Consider the following 15,447-nt stretch of genomic DNA (forward strand, 5'->3'; position numbering starts at 1 on the left):
GTGTCTGAAGGGGGGGGGGAGTCTGAGAGGGAGAGTCTGAGAGGGAGAGTCTGAGAGGGAGAGTCTGAGAGGGAGAGTCTGAGAGAGTCTGGTCTGAGAGGGAGAGTCTGAGAGAGTATGGTCTGAGAGGGAGAGTCTGAGAGGGAGAGTCTGAGAGGGAGAGTCTGAGAGGGAGAGTCTGAGAGGGAGAGTCTGGTCTGAGAGGGAGAGTCTGGTCTGACAGGGAGAGTCTGGTCTGAGAGGGAGAGTCTGAGAGAGTCTGGTCTGAGAGGGAGAGTCTGGTCTGAGAGGGAGAGTCTGAGAGGGAGTGTCTGAGGGGGAGAGAGTGTCTGAGGGGGGGGGGGGAGTCTGAGAGAGTCTGAGAGGGAGAGTCTGAGAGAGTCTGAGAGGGAGAGTCTGAGAGAGTCTGAGAGGGAGAGTCTGAGAGAGTCTGGTCTGAGAGGGAGAGTCTGAGAGAGTCTGGTCTGAGAGGGAGAGTCTGAGAGGGAGAGTCTGGTCTGAGAGGGAGAGTCTGGTCTGAGAGGGAGAGTCTGAGAGAGTCTGGTCTGAGAGGGAGAGTCTGGTCTGAGAGGGAGAGTCTGGTCTGAGAGGGAGAGTCTGAGAGGGAGAGTCTGAGGGGGAGAGAGTGTCTGAGGGGGGGGGAGTCTGAGAGAGTCTGAGAGAGTCTGAGAGGGAGAGTCTGAGAGAGTCTGAGAGTGAGAGTCTGAGAGAGTCTGGTCTGAGAGGGAGAGTCTGAGAGAGTCTGGTCTGAGAGGGAGAGTCTGAGAGAGTCTGGTCTGAGAGGGAGAGTCTGAGAGGGAGAGTCTGGTCTTAGAGGGAGAGTCTGAGAGAGTCTGGTCTGAGAGGGAGAGTCTGAGAGAGTCTGGTCTGAGAGGGAGAGTCTGAGAGGGAGAGTCTGAGAGGGAGAGTCTGAGGGGGGGGGAGTCTGAGAGGGAGAGTCTGAGAGAGTCTGAGAGGGAGAGTCTGAGTGTGTTTGTGTCTGTCTGTCTGTGAATGAATACAGTCACCCACCCAAGTGTCAGTCTATCACCCAAGTGTCAGTCACACACGAGTCAGTCACCCACCCAAGTGTCAGTCACCCACCCCGTCACCCACACACCCCCCACACCCACTCTCTCTCTCTGTCTAGTTAAAATTATGCCCCCCCCCCCTGAAAACATTTCTGCGGACGCCCATGGGTATTTCTTCTGTGGGTATCCCAGAGTCTCCGGGAGCCATTTTGTACAAAACCTGTATTATATTTGTTAGAGATTGTCCGGGATGCCGACTATTCTTTAATTATTCCGGCGAGACCTGTTCTCTATGTCGTCCAACTAATTTTCCAACACTTTATTTTGTTTGCTGAAGTTCTTCCAGAGATTGTTAGACATCTGATGTGGTCCTCTACTGACCCTCCCCGGGTCTCTGATTCCTCCACCCTTGTGATATACACGGTAAGTTCTCTCTCCAACAGATTTTTGGATCTTCTCCGTATTTTGCTCAAGTTTTGGCATGATCTCTTTAGCAACCGCTTTTGCTATTATTTTACAGTCTCTATTTTGGTTGTGTATGTTGAGGTATGTTTTGGTATTACTTTTGTCTGTTATACCCGCCTTATAGTGACCGGCCGCCATCTTGCAGCTTTCTCTCCTCCGGTCTCTGCTGCTTACGGCACCATCATATTTAGCTCAGAGACATTTCTCTATAAACCAGGCATGGATTGGTTCTAGGAGGGTTTTGGGGTGAAGCCAATTCCTGTTTTGCCGCCGATGCTGGCAGTTAAGGGTGGGTTTTTTTTCCCGGGGACTCAGCGGAGGCTCCACGCCGGGCGCCACAACCGAAAACCTAAGTCTACTATATTAATGTACAATTTCATACAGTTCATTATGATATGTTTACAACAGGTGCAATTCAATGCAACTGCACTACAATGAAACGTAAACATTGTTTGTCTTTACACTTACATAGATCATTTTCTTCTTTTCTTGTGTATACCGGAGAAAGCTCTGCCAGCATTGAAGGAGTTAAACGCTGCTTCTGTTTTGAGCACGAATTGGTCCTGTAATCCAGGGGCTGCCAGCTGCAGTCCTCAAGGGCCACCAACAGGTCAGGTATTAGGGATATCCCTGCTTCAGCACAGGTGGTTCAATCAGTGTCTCAGTCGAACAGGTGGTTCAATCAGTGGCTCAGTCTTCGACTGAGCCACTGATTGAGCCACCTGTGCTGAAGCAGGGATATATCCTTAAAATCTGACCTGTTGGAGACCCTTGAGGACTGCAGCTGGCCGCCCCTGGTCGAGTTAACGCATAGCATGTAATAATTTACCAGGAAATATTAGGGAAGAAACCGGTGATCTGCAAAGAAATTGCCCTCCCGAGCCGGGTGAGGATCACTGCTTAGTCATTGCTGAAAGGTCACTGGCAATCCCAGTTTGTTACACTGTAATACACAGCAGATAAGAAGAGGCTCAGTGCACACGTCCACAAAGCACTGAATAAAAGCACCAATTGTGATACGTGGGAACGGATACAATGTGGTTAACCCAATTTACCGCAAGTTTATGTGTGTGTGTGTGTGTGTGTGTGTGTGTGTGTGTGTGTGTGTGTGTGTGTGTGTGTGTGTGTGTGTGTGTGTGTGTGTGTGTGTGTGTGTGTATATATATATATATTGAAGCTGCAATGCCTGAGTGATGTGATTGTAGGAACATCGTCTGTCATGGTTCTATAATATAAAGCATGTGCTGTCAAAACGAGGCCTCGGGGGACTTGCTTCTTCCTGTTGCTGTCCTCAGCAGGCCAAGGTTTTGGAATGATCGACAGATAGGCTGAGATGTTGTGCACATATCAATGGGAGTATACTGCACATCGATTGGCCAAAACCTGATCAGGATGGGAGCCAGAGGATAGAATATACAGCCACTGTCCTAAAGGGTCAGGGACAAAGCACCGATCCCTGGTACTCGAATATATATGAATATGAATATATATATATCACACAAAAAAAGTAGCGCTACTAAGTGACGTGAATAAATGTGAAACTAAAATATAAACACATGAATTGTGAATATGGTAGTCTAATAATTAATAAAACCAAACGAAAAATGCAATAAACATAACAGTGTAAAGTCCAAAAAAAGGATAAAGTCCAAATGTCTCCACTTGATGATGGTTCAGAGGAGGAAAAGATCCCAACAACACAATGATCTCATCATACAAAAAGCAATATCCCCGGCGCTAGTGAGTTAATGTCCACAGTACCATATTCCAAAAGACAGTCCTTGGTAGAGAAACAGTCCTGGCAAATGGGTGAATTAACCAATAAAGTTCTGGATGGATACGATGGTCCTCAGAAAGTAAATCCAGATGGTCTCTGTAATGAAACAAAGACAAAGACACACCAATTGCGCAGTAATATTACAACAACAACCCTAACTAAAGCGGGAAAACCCCCAACTTACAAGATGGAATCTTGTTTGTTGAGGGGAGAGAATCTGTACTGGGCCGCGTCTTCACCTCGATATCCACGAACCCCACATGGTTGAACGGGGTGATTTTCCTGGTGCTTGATGGTGCCCTCACGGATCCAGCATGAGCCGCCATAGCCAGCGTACAAGGAAAAATAAAACACAGCCTAGTGTAATATGTAACTACACTAATAAAATTAAAAATAACACACTACCCACACTTACAATTGGTATGGGTAAGGGGTGCCACTAACGAATGTCGTCCGCAACCTGCTTCCAACCAGGCAAGACCAGAGACCCACACAGTCACACGCGACACGCCGATTGATGACGTCAGCGGCGCGGGTCACTACTCGCGCGCCGGATGGGATCAGCAGTGGGTGGGCACGCACGTACGATACTAAGCTCCTCCTCCCTTGTGTTTTAATCTGAAATGGTTAGAAACACTATGGGTCTCAAGACCCCTTTTGATGTTATATATGAGATCGGCAAAACGCCGCTTAAGGGGTCTCCCAGTGCGGCCTACATATTGCAACCCACATGGGCATTGAAGTAGATACACACAGAAATCGGTCTTACAGTTAATAAAGGTCTCTATATCATAACTAATTCCAGTTACATTAGATTTGAAACATTTACTTTTAACACTATGTTTACATCCAACACACTTCAAACAAATATAGTACACCTGGCTCAATGACTTAAAAGGGTACTATATTTGTTCGAAGTGTGTTGGATGTAAACATAGTGTTAAAAGTAAATGTTTCAAATCTAATGTAACTGGAATTAGTTATGATATAGAGACCTTTATTAACTGTAAGACAGATTTCTGTGTGTATCTACTTCAATGCCCATGTGGGTTGCAATATGTAGGCCGCACTGGGAGACCCCTTAAGCGGCGTTTTGCCGAGCTCATATATAACATCAAAAGGGGTCTTGAGACCCATAGTGTTTATAACCATTTCAGATTAAAACACAAGGGAGGAGGAGCTTAGTATCGTACGTGTGTGCCCACCCATTGCTGATCCCATCCGGCGCGTGAGAAGTGACCCGCGCCGCTGACGTCATCAATCGGCGAGTCGCGTGTGACTGTGTGGGTCTCTGGTCTTGCCTGGTTGGAAGCAGGTTGCGGACGGCATTCGTTAGTGGCACCCCTTACCCATACCAATTGTAAGTGTGGGTAGTGTGTTATTTTTAATTTTATTAGTGTAGTTACATATTACACTAGGCTGTGTTTTATTTTTCCTTGTACGCTGGCTATGGCGGCTCATGCTGGATCCGTGAGGGCACCATCAAGCACCAGGAAAATCACCCCGTTCAACCATGTGGGGTTCGTGGATATCGAGGTGAAGACGCGGCCCAGTACAGATTCTCTCCCCTTAACAAACAAGATTCCATCTTGTAAGTTGGGGGTTTTCCCGCTTTAATTAGGGTTGTTGTTGTAATCTTACTGCGCAATTGGTGTGTCTTTGTCTTTGTTTCATTAAAGAGACCATCTGGATTTACTTTCTGAGGACCATCGTATCCATCCAGAACTTTATTGGTCAATTCACCCATTTGCCAGGACTGTTTCTCTACCAAGGACTGTCTTTTGGAATATGGTACTGTGGACATTAACTCACTAGTGCCGGGGATATTGCTTTTTGTATATGTATTTTGTTTTGGTAGATTTGGAACCGTCTATTGTCTGCTGTCCCCTAGGCAGCTGATCTTTTACACATTGATTTTTTGCACTTACACATATTTTGTTTAGTGTATATTATCACTCCACACTTGTTAGTTGGATCAAGCGCTGATAGAGAGTGTTATTAGTTAGTTAGTTTGTAGTCCACAATGATCCCAGGAGCTCCTTGCTGCTTCAGAAAAAGTGGTGTAGCCACACACTATAAACCTAGAAGAACAAAACACAAAAAAGCGCAAGCTCCATAGCGCGTAACTGTGTACAAAATGGGTAAATTTATTTAAAGGAAAGTGTCCCTAGGAGATACACTTACAGGATGCTAAAATAACACAAACATTGGAGAGAATCTGTAAGGGGAAGTGATCTGAGCACTTGGAGACGCTGAAACGCTGCAGCACTCGTGGCAGGGGTTGCAAACAGCCACATCAGGTGCACAGTATCATTGTCGGACCCTCCCCCCCGCTCCTGTAGATGACGCCCCTTACAGATTCTCTCCAATGTTTGGGTTATTTTAGCATCCTGTAAGTGTATTTCCTAGGGACACTTTCCTTTAAATAAATTCACCTTATTAGTACACAGTTACGCGCCATGGAGCTTGCGTTTTTTTGTGGCCAGTCAGCACACTGTAATGAAGCAAAAAAGCAGATGCTAGTCCCATAGAGAAACACACAGCATACGAACCAATCCAAGGACCAGTAAAGAGACAGCAAACTGCACGGTGTTAATCAAAAAAAAACTGTATTCGAAACATAGACACACGTAAGCCTAACGTGTGTATGTTTTGAATATTTTTTTTTTGGATTAACCCTGTGCAGTTTACTGTCTCTTTACTGGTCCTTGGATTGGTTCGTATGAGATATATATATATATATATATATATATATATGTAGAGGTATCAGTACCGTGTTAGCCGAGCTTCAATAATCAAAAAATAAATAGATGATACCGTTCTGTGGCTAACGAAATGCTTTTATTTGTGCGAGCTTTCGAGATACACTGATCTCTTCTTCCGGCGATGTTACAATGAATGAAGCAAGGATAACTTAAAAACAGTGTCTCTTCGAATGTTATCTGTGCTTGTCCTTCCCCCGGTGTGGATGTGTTTTATGGCTAGAGGTGTCAAAGGGTTACTGAAGGCAAGTGAAGAAAGAGTGTGTATGTGTATCAGTGTGAATAAAAATGAATGGAGAGCCCACAGTATAAACAGTGCTCTACACAAGGTGTGTGTGGAGTGAGAGGGATATAAATGGTGTGGGTGGGTGTGGAAATGTCAAGGGGGGTCCACCCTATTCATCATACTTAAATATGAATGAAAAGCATCTCCCCACTTATTTGCGTTTCCCCCTTACCAATGAAAACAAAGAACAAGGGCAGAGTTTAAAAAATGTTAAAGAATGTAAAGTACCGATATCGGTCTGTTCAATTGATTTTAACCAATTATTCATTCCCCTGCCATAAGTTCACTTTGGGCCAACATGGAACTGAATCTTTAAAGGACCAGTTTGTGTAAGTGGCATGGCGGACACACTGCTTCTTATGTCTTCTAGTTCTTGGTGACCTGTCATTTGTGTTCCGTCTCCCTTCCACTGCATCTCATGTGCCCCACCCTGCGTCACTGGCTTCAATCCATCTCAGGGGCGGCCAACTCCAGTCCTCAAAGGCCATCAACAGGTCTGGTTTTAAGGGTAGCCCTGCTTCAGCACAGGTGGCTCAATCAGTGGCCCATTCAAAGACTGATCTATCCTCTTTCTACCCCAGTGCATATTTTCCCTCTTTCCCTCTGCCGTTTTCCATTGATTGACACGTCATGGGTATCATCTCCTTCTGTACATGTATCCTGTGTCACCCACTGGGAGTTTATTTAATGGGAGTTAATGACTGACGGTTATCACACCTCAGTGAATCTACTCTCAGCCATTACCCAGAGCAGAATTTTCTCAAAGCAAGAAGATATTTCCACATGCACCTTTGTTCCGAGTAGACAGTGTTGAAGTAAATCGTTTTATAACTAGAATATCACGTTTGTATCTTTCTTTATGGTTTAAACAAGCAGCGCTGTGTTCCTGCTCAGAGGACATAGGAGGATGAATATACAAGGGTGCCCGTCGTATTTTTAATTTCTTTACAAACGTCCTGTTGTTCACGCCCCCTCCCCACAACCCATCTAATTGCATTCTTCATCACGAAACGGCTCCATGGGAGAAATGCAGCGTGAAAACCACAGAGGGGTTTCACTGCATCACTGTATTTTCATGCTAATTGCTCTAATAAGTGACACAGTACGTGGCTGTTTTACTTCTTGCCTTACCTGTAATTTATAATCCTCCATTAAAAAGGAGCAATCCAAGCAATATTGCATGTTTTTTTTATTGTTTATTTAAATAAATCAGTTCTGTAGTATTAGATACCTTTTTTTTTCATTTTAAAATTGAACTCCATGCCATTTTTTATGAGTTTTAAAGCTGCATACAAAGCAATATCCTACATGTATTTTTTTTTTAAATAAATCAGTTCTGTATTACAGTATGAGAAAATACTTGTAGCATTTGTTTTTTTTTTAAAACAAGTCTGAATTACATTTTAATGTATTATAATGTAACAAGCATTTTTGTTTCTATAGCAACCATTTACAAAGTCACACCACCTTCCTCTTCTGAAACAGCACCTCTTCTGCTGCACTGACAGCCATTTAATGAACCCCCAAGCCGAATCTTCACCGATCGATCACAGGAGAACAGATCGATCGGCAACTTAGCTAATTACTTATCGTGTGGATTGTATTGATGCGCATATTAAAAGGGAAAATAAATAATAAATTTTAAAAAAACCTGGCAGCTCTGACTTCCGCATTAATACACTGAGCATCCTTAGATTTCTATAGCAGGTTTATCCCACCTCCCCAGCAGTGTGTGATCTTAGTAACACTTTCCTGTTTGTGATCATTTGTTGCCAATATTCCCAGCTGCTTGAGCTTCAAACTGTAACAATAGATAATGTTACCGTAGTAATATAAGAATATATTGTAGCTGCTGGGTTACACTGACTGAAGGATTCATTTGAAACAGAGAGGCGGCCATTTAGTGAACCCTGGGAAGCAGGATTTTGCTGATCGATCACAGGAGAACCAAACCGATCGGCAGCTTATGTAATTAGTTTTCAATAAAAGGCAATCAAAGGCGGCATATAGTAAAAACAGGTTTTTTTTTTAAGCTGCTTGAATTGTCTCATTAAGTGAATATACCTTACCTTTTGTTTTTGATTTTTTGTAATTATATTCTCTATTTGTTTCCTGCATCAGTGAAATGTGATGCTGTTTCTTTTTAACATAGCATTGAAGCAGGTCGTCTCCGGCACTGAACCCCATTAATTTCAGGAACCCCTGCTTCTGGAGATACAGACCTCCGTAGGGGGTGCTACTAGCCACTCTGCTCGGCTAGCAGGGATCGTGTAATGGCCGCTTTCCAAATCCGCCACGCCCTGAGGGCCAATAGGAAGCCGAGACATCATTCGGGGCAGCTTCTTATTGGCCCATGGGATGCAGGAGCTTTAAACTTGCAGGAGATGGCGGCACCGCTTCCCGAGGTAAGTATGCCTGGAAGCAGACGGCCTTGGAGCTGAAATAATGGAGTTCAGCTCTCGAGACCAGCTGCTTCATTCCGATGTTCAAAATGGATTGGATTGCTTCTTTAAGTAAATGGTCTGTAAGGGGTCTTAGGGTAGAGAATGGAAGCAGGCACACAGTCTTATGCAAAAAGAATATTAAATGTGCCGCCACATTGTGTTGTGACCGTGTGCCTGCTTCCATTCTCTACCCTGTTCTCCACTGGGACGTCTGGACCTGCCTGGATCCTGTGCACCGGCAGATAAGTACCCCCCTCCAGCACCATTTTGCAGAGTGCATGTACTTTCCTCTATGACTGTAAGGGGTCTTATCCTGATGTGTTGTAAGGCAGGGATGCTCCACTCCAGTCCTCAAGTTTTCAGAATATCCCTGCTTCAGCACAGTAGCTCAGTCACTGCTTCAGCACAGGCGGCTCAATCAGAGGCTCAGTCTTTGACTGGGATATCCTAACAACCTGACCTGTTGAGCGGGCTTGAGGACTGGCGTTGAGAACCCCATGTTGTAAGGTATCTCATTGCCATCACAAAACTGTAATTGAGAACGGACTGAGAAATGTCATTCATATTATTTAACTGGGAAGCAGATTTGGAGAAATGACTGAACGTTACAAGGCGTGGCTTCCTAAATGGGAACGATGACCTTTCGATAGCCCACATTACCTTACAAATGATCTTTCCAAGAAAAGAAACGTTTGCTCATGTTTGCTGTGCTTTATTATTTGTCTAACATCAGATTAATGCATCATTACAACGGGGAGATAGACATCGGATTATTTCAGAAAAGCCTGTTACAGTACACAACACCGGCATACCGTGTAGAATTATATTTACCTTTTAGTGCAAGGGAGGTCTGCACAGAACAGACAAATGCTCGACAGATTTCTCCAGCCCCGAAGGAGGTTAAAATACAAATAAATACTGTGTACATAATATTATATCAGAGCTTTTGAATATTTATAAACTGAAAGCATACATCCTTACATATGAAAAAATATTGAAATATATAGCTATGTATATCACATAATCCTGATACTCTTCATATATTTACATCACGCCTTTAATCTCAAATGGGTCCCAAACCTGCTTTCCAACTATCCTTCAAGACTTGTGCTTGAAATACTGCAAAGCCAGTATAACCAGCCTCACACGAGACCTAAAAGGTCAAAACAGCCGTCTGTGAGTAGTTTACTGGCTCTGCACGTCTTTAACCCAGGCTGTGGTGAACGCTGCGTAATGCAGCAGGTATAAGCTTAGAGGTCCATGTTAAAATGGACATGAAGGAAAAGATGACACTGTGCTCATTTGCATGTCATTACCCAGAATTCCTGACTGCATACCAAGAGGTAATGGTGAAAAGCAGGGTTGCAGACATGTGAATGTGCGTACAAGTGATACAGTATTTGTATGTACTATCCCAAAAGCAAACCTAGAATAAGACATTGCTCTATATCCAGTAAATCTTTTTATTGAACCTCCCAGTTGCGTTAGCGAGTAACATCAGAGAGAATCCAAAATACATCATATTGTTTTTTTTATTTGCTGGAAGAGCTGGAATTTCTCAGTATTGTTTTGTTCCTAATCATTTCGCTGCAGTTAATTCATTCACACAGGTGTCCCTCTACTTATTAGAACATGAAAAGATCAGAAAATATACTTTACATGTATATAATATGTAACCGTATATATAAAAGTGTTCTGAGACAGCATCGCTACTCAGAAAAACAGTGTGTGATGTAAAATGTTTGGCATGATCTGTACCTGACTGTTACAGGGAAATCCCCAACTAAATATTAGAGCCAAGAGGTGCAGGAAGCACAAACGATGTAATTAGCATCACTATTTTGTGGTTCTTGATGCCAATTGCATCAATATTTAATCTGAAGTGTTGCTATAAAAAGAGATGCACATTCAGCCTGGGATGCTTTAGTGTAAAGTCCCTGTTCTTGACCTGTCCACATATGGTATCTCCATCTAAACAGATGCTATATATAGTATTGAATGGGCAGGTAAAGTTAGCCAGTTGGTATTTCATAACACAGATACAGGGTCTATTATTAAAGTCAATGAAAAAAAATAAAAAAATTCCACTGTGCGTTTAGGTTTTCACTGTTAACCCTTACAGCCCCCTAATGATGAGTCACTGTTAACCCTTACAGCCCCCTAATGATGAGTCACTGTTAACCCTTACAGCCCCCTAATTACCGTATAGTCACTGTTAACCCTTACAGTGCCCTGACGGTATAGTCACTGTTAACCCTTACAGCGCCCCAATGACGGTATAGGAGATTTAATCGCAGTCGTTTTGCCGTGACCAAATCTTAGCCGGTGTTTAGCTGCTACTCACCTCGCCGCAGGGAGCTCTCACCGCCAAGGTAAGTCCATAACCTTACCCCTTATCCTAAAAACCCCTAATACCAGAGCTACCCCCTACCCCAAAACCCTTTACCCTACAAAGCCTAACCCCTTAACCTAAAACCCCTATCCTTAACCCCCTGCCCTAACCGCTAAATTAACCCTTACATTAACTGATCTTGGCAGAGCGGCTGGCGGCAGAGGGCACTCTGACACCGGCAAAGACCTGGTCGCGGTGAGACGACCGCAGCGAAATGTCCGATTGAGCCCTAATAATGTTCCCGGGACAGCATGAGCCCAGACACGCCAGAGGCTCTGATTAATAAGGGAGAGGCACGTGGCTAGTTTTCCGGGGGGTGATCCGTCCCTGGCAGGCGAGTGCCAGTTATGATCATGTGATCTCTTCTGGAGCGGTCACATGGCCGGGAAGTGCAGGGGTACGGGTGGCACTCTAAAGGTTAGGAGAGTTTAAAGAGTTCAGAAATAAAATCAATTAAAAAAAAACCAGCACAAATCTTAACATGAGGCTTAAAAAAAATAAAAAAAAAATTTAAATGTAAAAAAAAGAGGAATGTTATGGTTAAAAATAATTATCCATACTAAAAATGTGACTATTTAAAAAGAATATTTAATAGTCTAAAACGGTATTTAAATAAATAGTTTTAATGAATATGAAATATTTTCAAATAAATCTGTATGTAGATATTTCTAATAATGTTTGTGGCAATAAACATATAGTGAAATACTTCAACCATTTAGGAAGCCAAATATATACAGTGTGAAATCTTTTACTCTGACACAGGGGGGGGATCAACTCCAGTCTACAAGACTTCCCCCCCCCCCCCCTCTCCACAGGTCAGGTTTTCAGGATATCCCTGCTTCAGCACAGGTGGCTCAATCAGTCCGTGCTTCAGCACAGGTGGCACAGTCTTTGACTAAGCCACCTATGCTGAAGCAGGGATAGCCTTAAAACCTTACCTGTTGGTGGCCCTTGAGGACTGGAGTTGGTTACCCCGGGTACAAAGGCAGCTTGCACTGCATTGATGATGCCTTTAGCAATATAGACCAGGATTCATCAAGCGCAGATGGGAGGTCTCTCACCTGATACAGTGTTAAGTGCCATTCAAGTCAATCGCGCGTAATGAATCTGCCTCTAAGGCTGTGGTCCCAGTCACTGCCACAGCGCACGGCGCGCGCTGTGCGTGTAAGCACCGCCCCTCAATGGGGCTGGGCCCAGTAGTCACCTTCCCGATGAAGGTGCAGCCACACCGTACTGCAAGGTTTTTTACAACTCAATGAAATTGAGTTTAGACCTTGCGACGGAGGCGTGGCCACGCCCCCGCCGGCGGTTCACCCAATGAGGGCGAACCAGCCGTGGGACGTGATGGCCACGCCCCCGCAAATCCCCGACCACGCCTCCTCCCGTCGCAAGCTCCCTCTCTCCTAAAAAGACAGATCGGGGTTTTTTTAGCGCTGTGCACACGCCGCCCCCCCCCCCCCGCCGGGCGCGCGTGTCACAGTGATGACTGGAACCGCAGCCTTAGTGTTTCATCTGAAAATATAGAAGTGGCTCTTTAAAAAGGTGCAGTCCCACGTAATTGGTCAGAACGCAGCCACGTCAGACAAAAAAGGAGCAGCTAGAGGAAATGAAACTGCTCCCCACGCCTCGCCTCCTCCACTTCCCGCACCTCGCCTCCGCCGCTCCCCGCACCTCTCCTCCTCCGCTCCCCGCACCTCTCCTCCTCCGCTCCCCGCACCTCTCCTCCTCCGCTCCCCGCACCTCTCCTCCCCGCATTTACAAACAAACTTAAAAAATTGTTTAAAAATACTTATAGGTGTCAGATTAAAAAAAAAATAAAAATGCAATCACTCAGATGTAACCGATTGAACAGGTCACCCCTTTAAGGGTTAATAAACGTTTTGGTGCCCGAGGCACAGAGAAGGTAAAGTGATTCCTCGAAGTCATACAAGGACAACCGACGTGTGATGTAACCTCGGAGACAGCCTTCTTCCCGTTGCTAAGCAAACAGGCTGTAATAGGAACCCCCCCAATAAATATGGAAATTAAGTCCCTGTCTGTACTGGAAGACGCCTTAAGCCGCGCTTATAGTGCTGGCGACTGATAACGTCACCCGTCGCCGTCAGCGAAAGTTATAATTTGATCGACGTCGCTGGCGACAAGGCCACGGACATCACTAGAAGGGGCGGGCCGCGCAATTTTATTGGTTTAGAGACAGTCACATGTGGCAACTGTTTCTAAAAAAAAATTTAAAAAAAATGTACCCGCTTTCAAAACTTTTGGTTGCGACATCGCTCCGTCGCGCTTACTATAAGCGCTTGCGATGGAGTCAATATATTTGTTTCGGAGCGACGTCGCGTCACAAGGCACTATAAGCGCAGCCTTACTGGCCTTTCCAGAGAGCGGGCTGTAAAAGGGGCCTTTTTTTTTTTACTAAGCAGTGTTATGCCATAAGACGCCTCTCATGCTGGAAGACCCCTTATTCACTTAAATGGGCCATATTGCCTAAGCAGTGCTATTCCCCAAGACCCCGCACGGCTTAGTAAATAGGGGCACACAAGTAGGTCTTGTATTTTGCCATAATACTGGGGCTGCAGAGCTAATTCTATAAAACGGTCACCTCTGGTCACTCCATCAAACTATATCTTTGAGGCACAAATCGTACATTTACACAGTGAGGGTCATGAAGCAGTGCAGAGGTTACGTTACCAGTACTTCAGTCAATACTATGGGCACAGTCTTAAGCTCATGTAGTGCACACCTAGCTAAAACAGAAATGTTATGGTTAAACCATAATGTTCATTTTAAAATGTGACCATTTAAAAAATATTATAATTAATAAAAGAAATTATCAAATAATATTTTAAAATGTTTGTACGTAGACATTTCTGATGACTTGTTTATGGTTACTAAACACTCAAACAAATCACTAAATACTTCGACCTTTAAAAAAACGATTACAGAGCAAAACCGTGGAATTAACCAAAACAAAGCACTGAACACTTCAAGGGTTGAAACAATCCTGAAAAGTCACAATTGATTTCATTTGTCCCAGGTAATATACTGATATGTGTTCAGATACATAGAGAACCAAACAGTGTCACAAACGAATGCTGTTCTATGAGCTTAAAACACATTTTGTTTTTACAACAAAGCTAGATCCACAAAACTATTAGGTTGACCACATATTGGACACAATTCAACCAAGAGACAGTAAGTGTCAACTATTTAAGCACACGGACTGGAGCTGCAGACACAGGTGGTAAAAGGTACGCTCATTGTTAGTTAGGAACTCCACCCAGTAAGGAAACAGCTGTACAATGCACTCAATCACAAATTGTCACTTTTTCACTTACTTACTGTGGTTTAACACACGAACACAACATGAGAGTTCACGCAGGTTACAATGATAATTACGTCTTGAACAATTGTATACATCCTTTGTCACCAAGCCTTCATATTCAACGAATTTGTCTCAGGGATGTAGACATCCACGCCTATCTTTTGAAATACAACATACGTTGTTACCACGTAACACACATTTTTCCCCCCCCCCCCGCACGTTTAAGAGACATAAAGACGGACAGTTTAATCTGATGTAAACACAGTAGGACAGGTCCAGTAAGCAACACAATTTGTACAGCAGACATCAGACTTGAGGCCCTGGCATCAGCTCCTGATGAGTGTTAAAAACTCTTCTCGGGTTTTCGGGTCCTCCCGGAACACGCCCAGCATGGTGCTCGTTACCGTTTTGCTATTCATCTTCTGAACTCCTCGCATGACCATGCACATGTGCCTAAGATCCAGAAAACGTGAATGTCATTACGTGCTCCGCCGTGACAACGCACTGCAAAACATTTCAGAACCGTGGCTATGGTAATGTTGGCGACATCTGAAACGTCACCACACTTTGTATTTGCTAAGCATTTTGGTCTTTGAAGCTGTAACATCACTTAGGCTGCGCTTACTTATAGTGACGGCGACGTCAGGCTGCGGTCACTGGAAAAACCAAATTGAGATGACTTCCAGCGATCGCGACCAAGCAGCCGCTCCGCCGCATAGCGCTTACTATAAGCGCACGCGACGGCGGCAATGCATTTGTTTTGACGCGACATCGCCGTCACTATAAGCGCAGCCTTAGTGCAGTGGTGTTCAACCTTTTTGTGGATGAGGAACCCTATAATTATATTGTGAAATTCTGCAGAACCCAAAGCCTCTCAAAGTGTGTCTGGGATCAGATGCATTGTAAGGAACCCCAACCCTCTCTAATAGCGCGTCTGGGATCAGATGCATTGTAAGGAACCCCAACCCTCTCTAATAGCGTGTCTAAGA

The 15,447-nt window shown here is 44.3% G+C and overlaps 1 protein-coding gene and 1 long non-coding RNA gene across 2 annotated transcripts in view; one reads left to right on the plus strand and one right to left on the minus strand.

Moving 5' to 3' along the window:
• The window catches only part of LOC142502592 (uncharacterized), a 174,535-nt gene extending 166,495 nt beyond the window's left edge, over positions 1-8,040 (plus strand). The window contains exons 2-3 of the long non-coding RNA XR_012803801.1: positions 1,348-1,433; positions 7,744-8,040. This is a non-coding gene — a long non-coding RNA (uncharacterized LOC142502592). The remainder of the gene's footprint in view (positions 1-1,347; positions 1,434-7,743) is intronic.
• A 6,627-nt stretch (positions 8,041-14,667) lies between these two features.
• Positions 14,668-15,447, minus strand: part of GCH1 (GTP cyclohydrolase 1) — a 29,567-nt gene continuing 28,787 nt past the window's right edge. Inside the window, exon 6 of the mRNA XM_075613777.1 lies at positions 14,668-14,911. Within this exon, the coding sequence (XP_075469892.1) occupies positions 14,785-14,911 (127 nt within the window). The 3' untranslated portion in view covers positions 14,668-14,784. The remainder of the gene's footprint in view (positions 14,912-15,447) is intronic.

Source organism: Ascaphus truei, chromosome 9, assembly GCF_040206685.1.
Source record: "Ascaphus truei isolate aAscTru1 chromosome 9, aAscTru1.hap1, whole genome shotgun sequence".
NCBI classification, from domain to species: domain Eukaryota; kingdom Metazoa; phylum Chordata; class Amphibia; order Anura; family Ascaphidae; genus Ascaphus; species Ascaphus truei.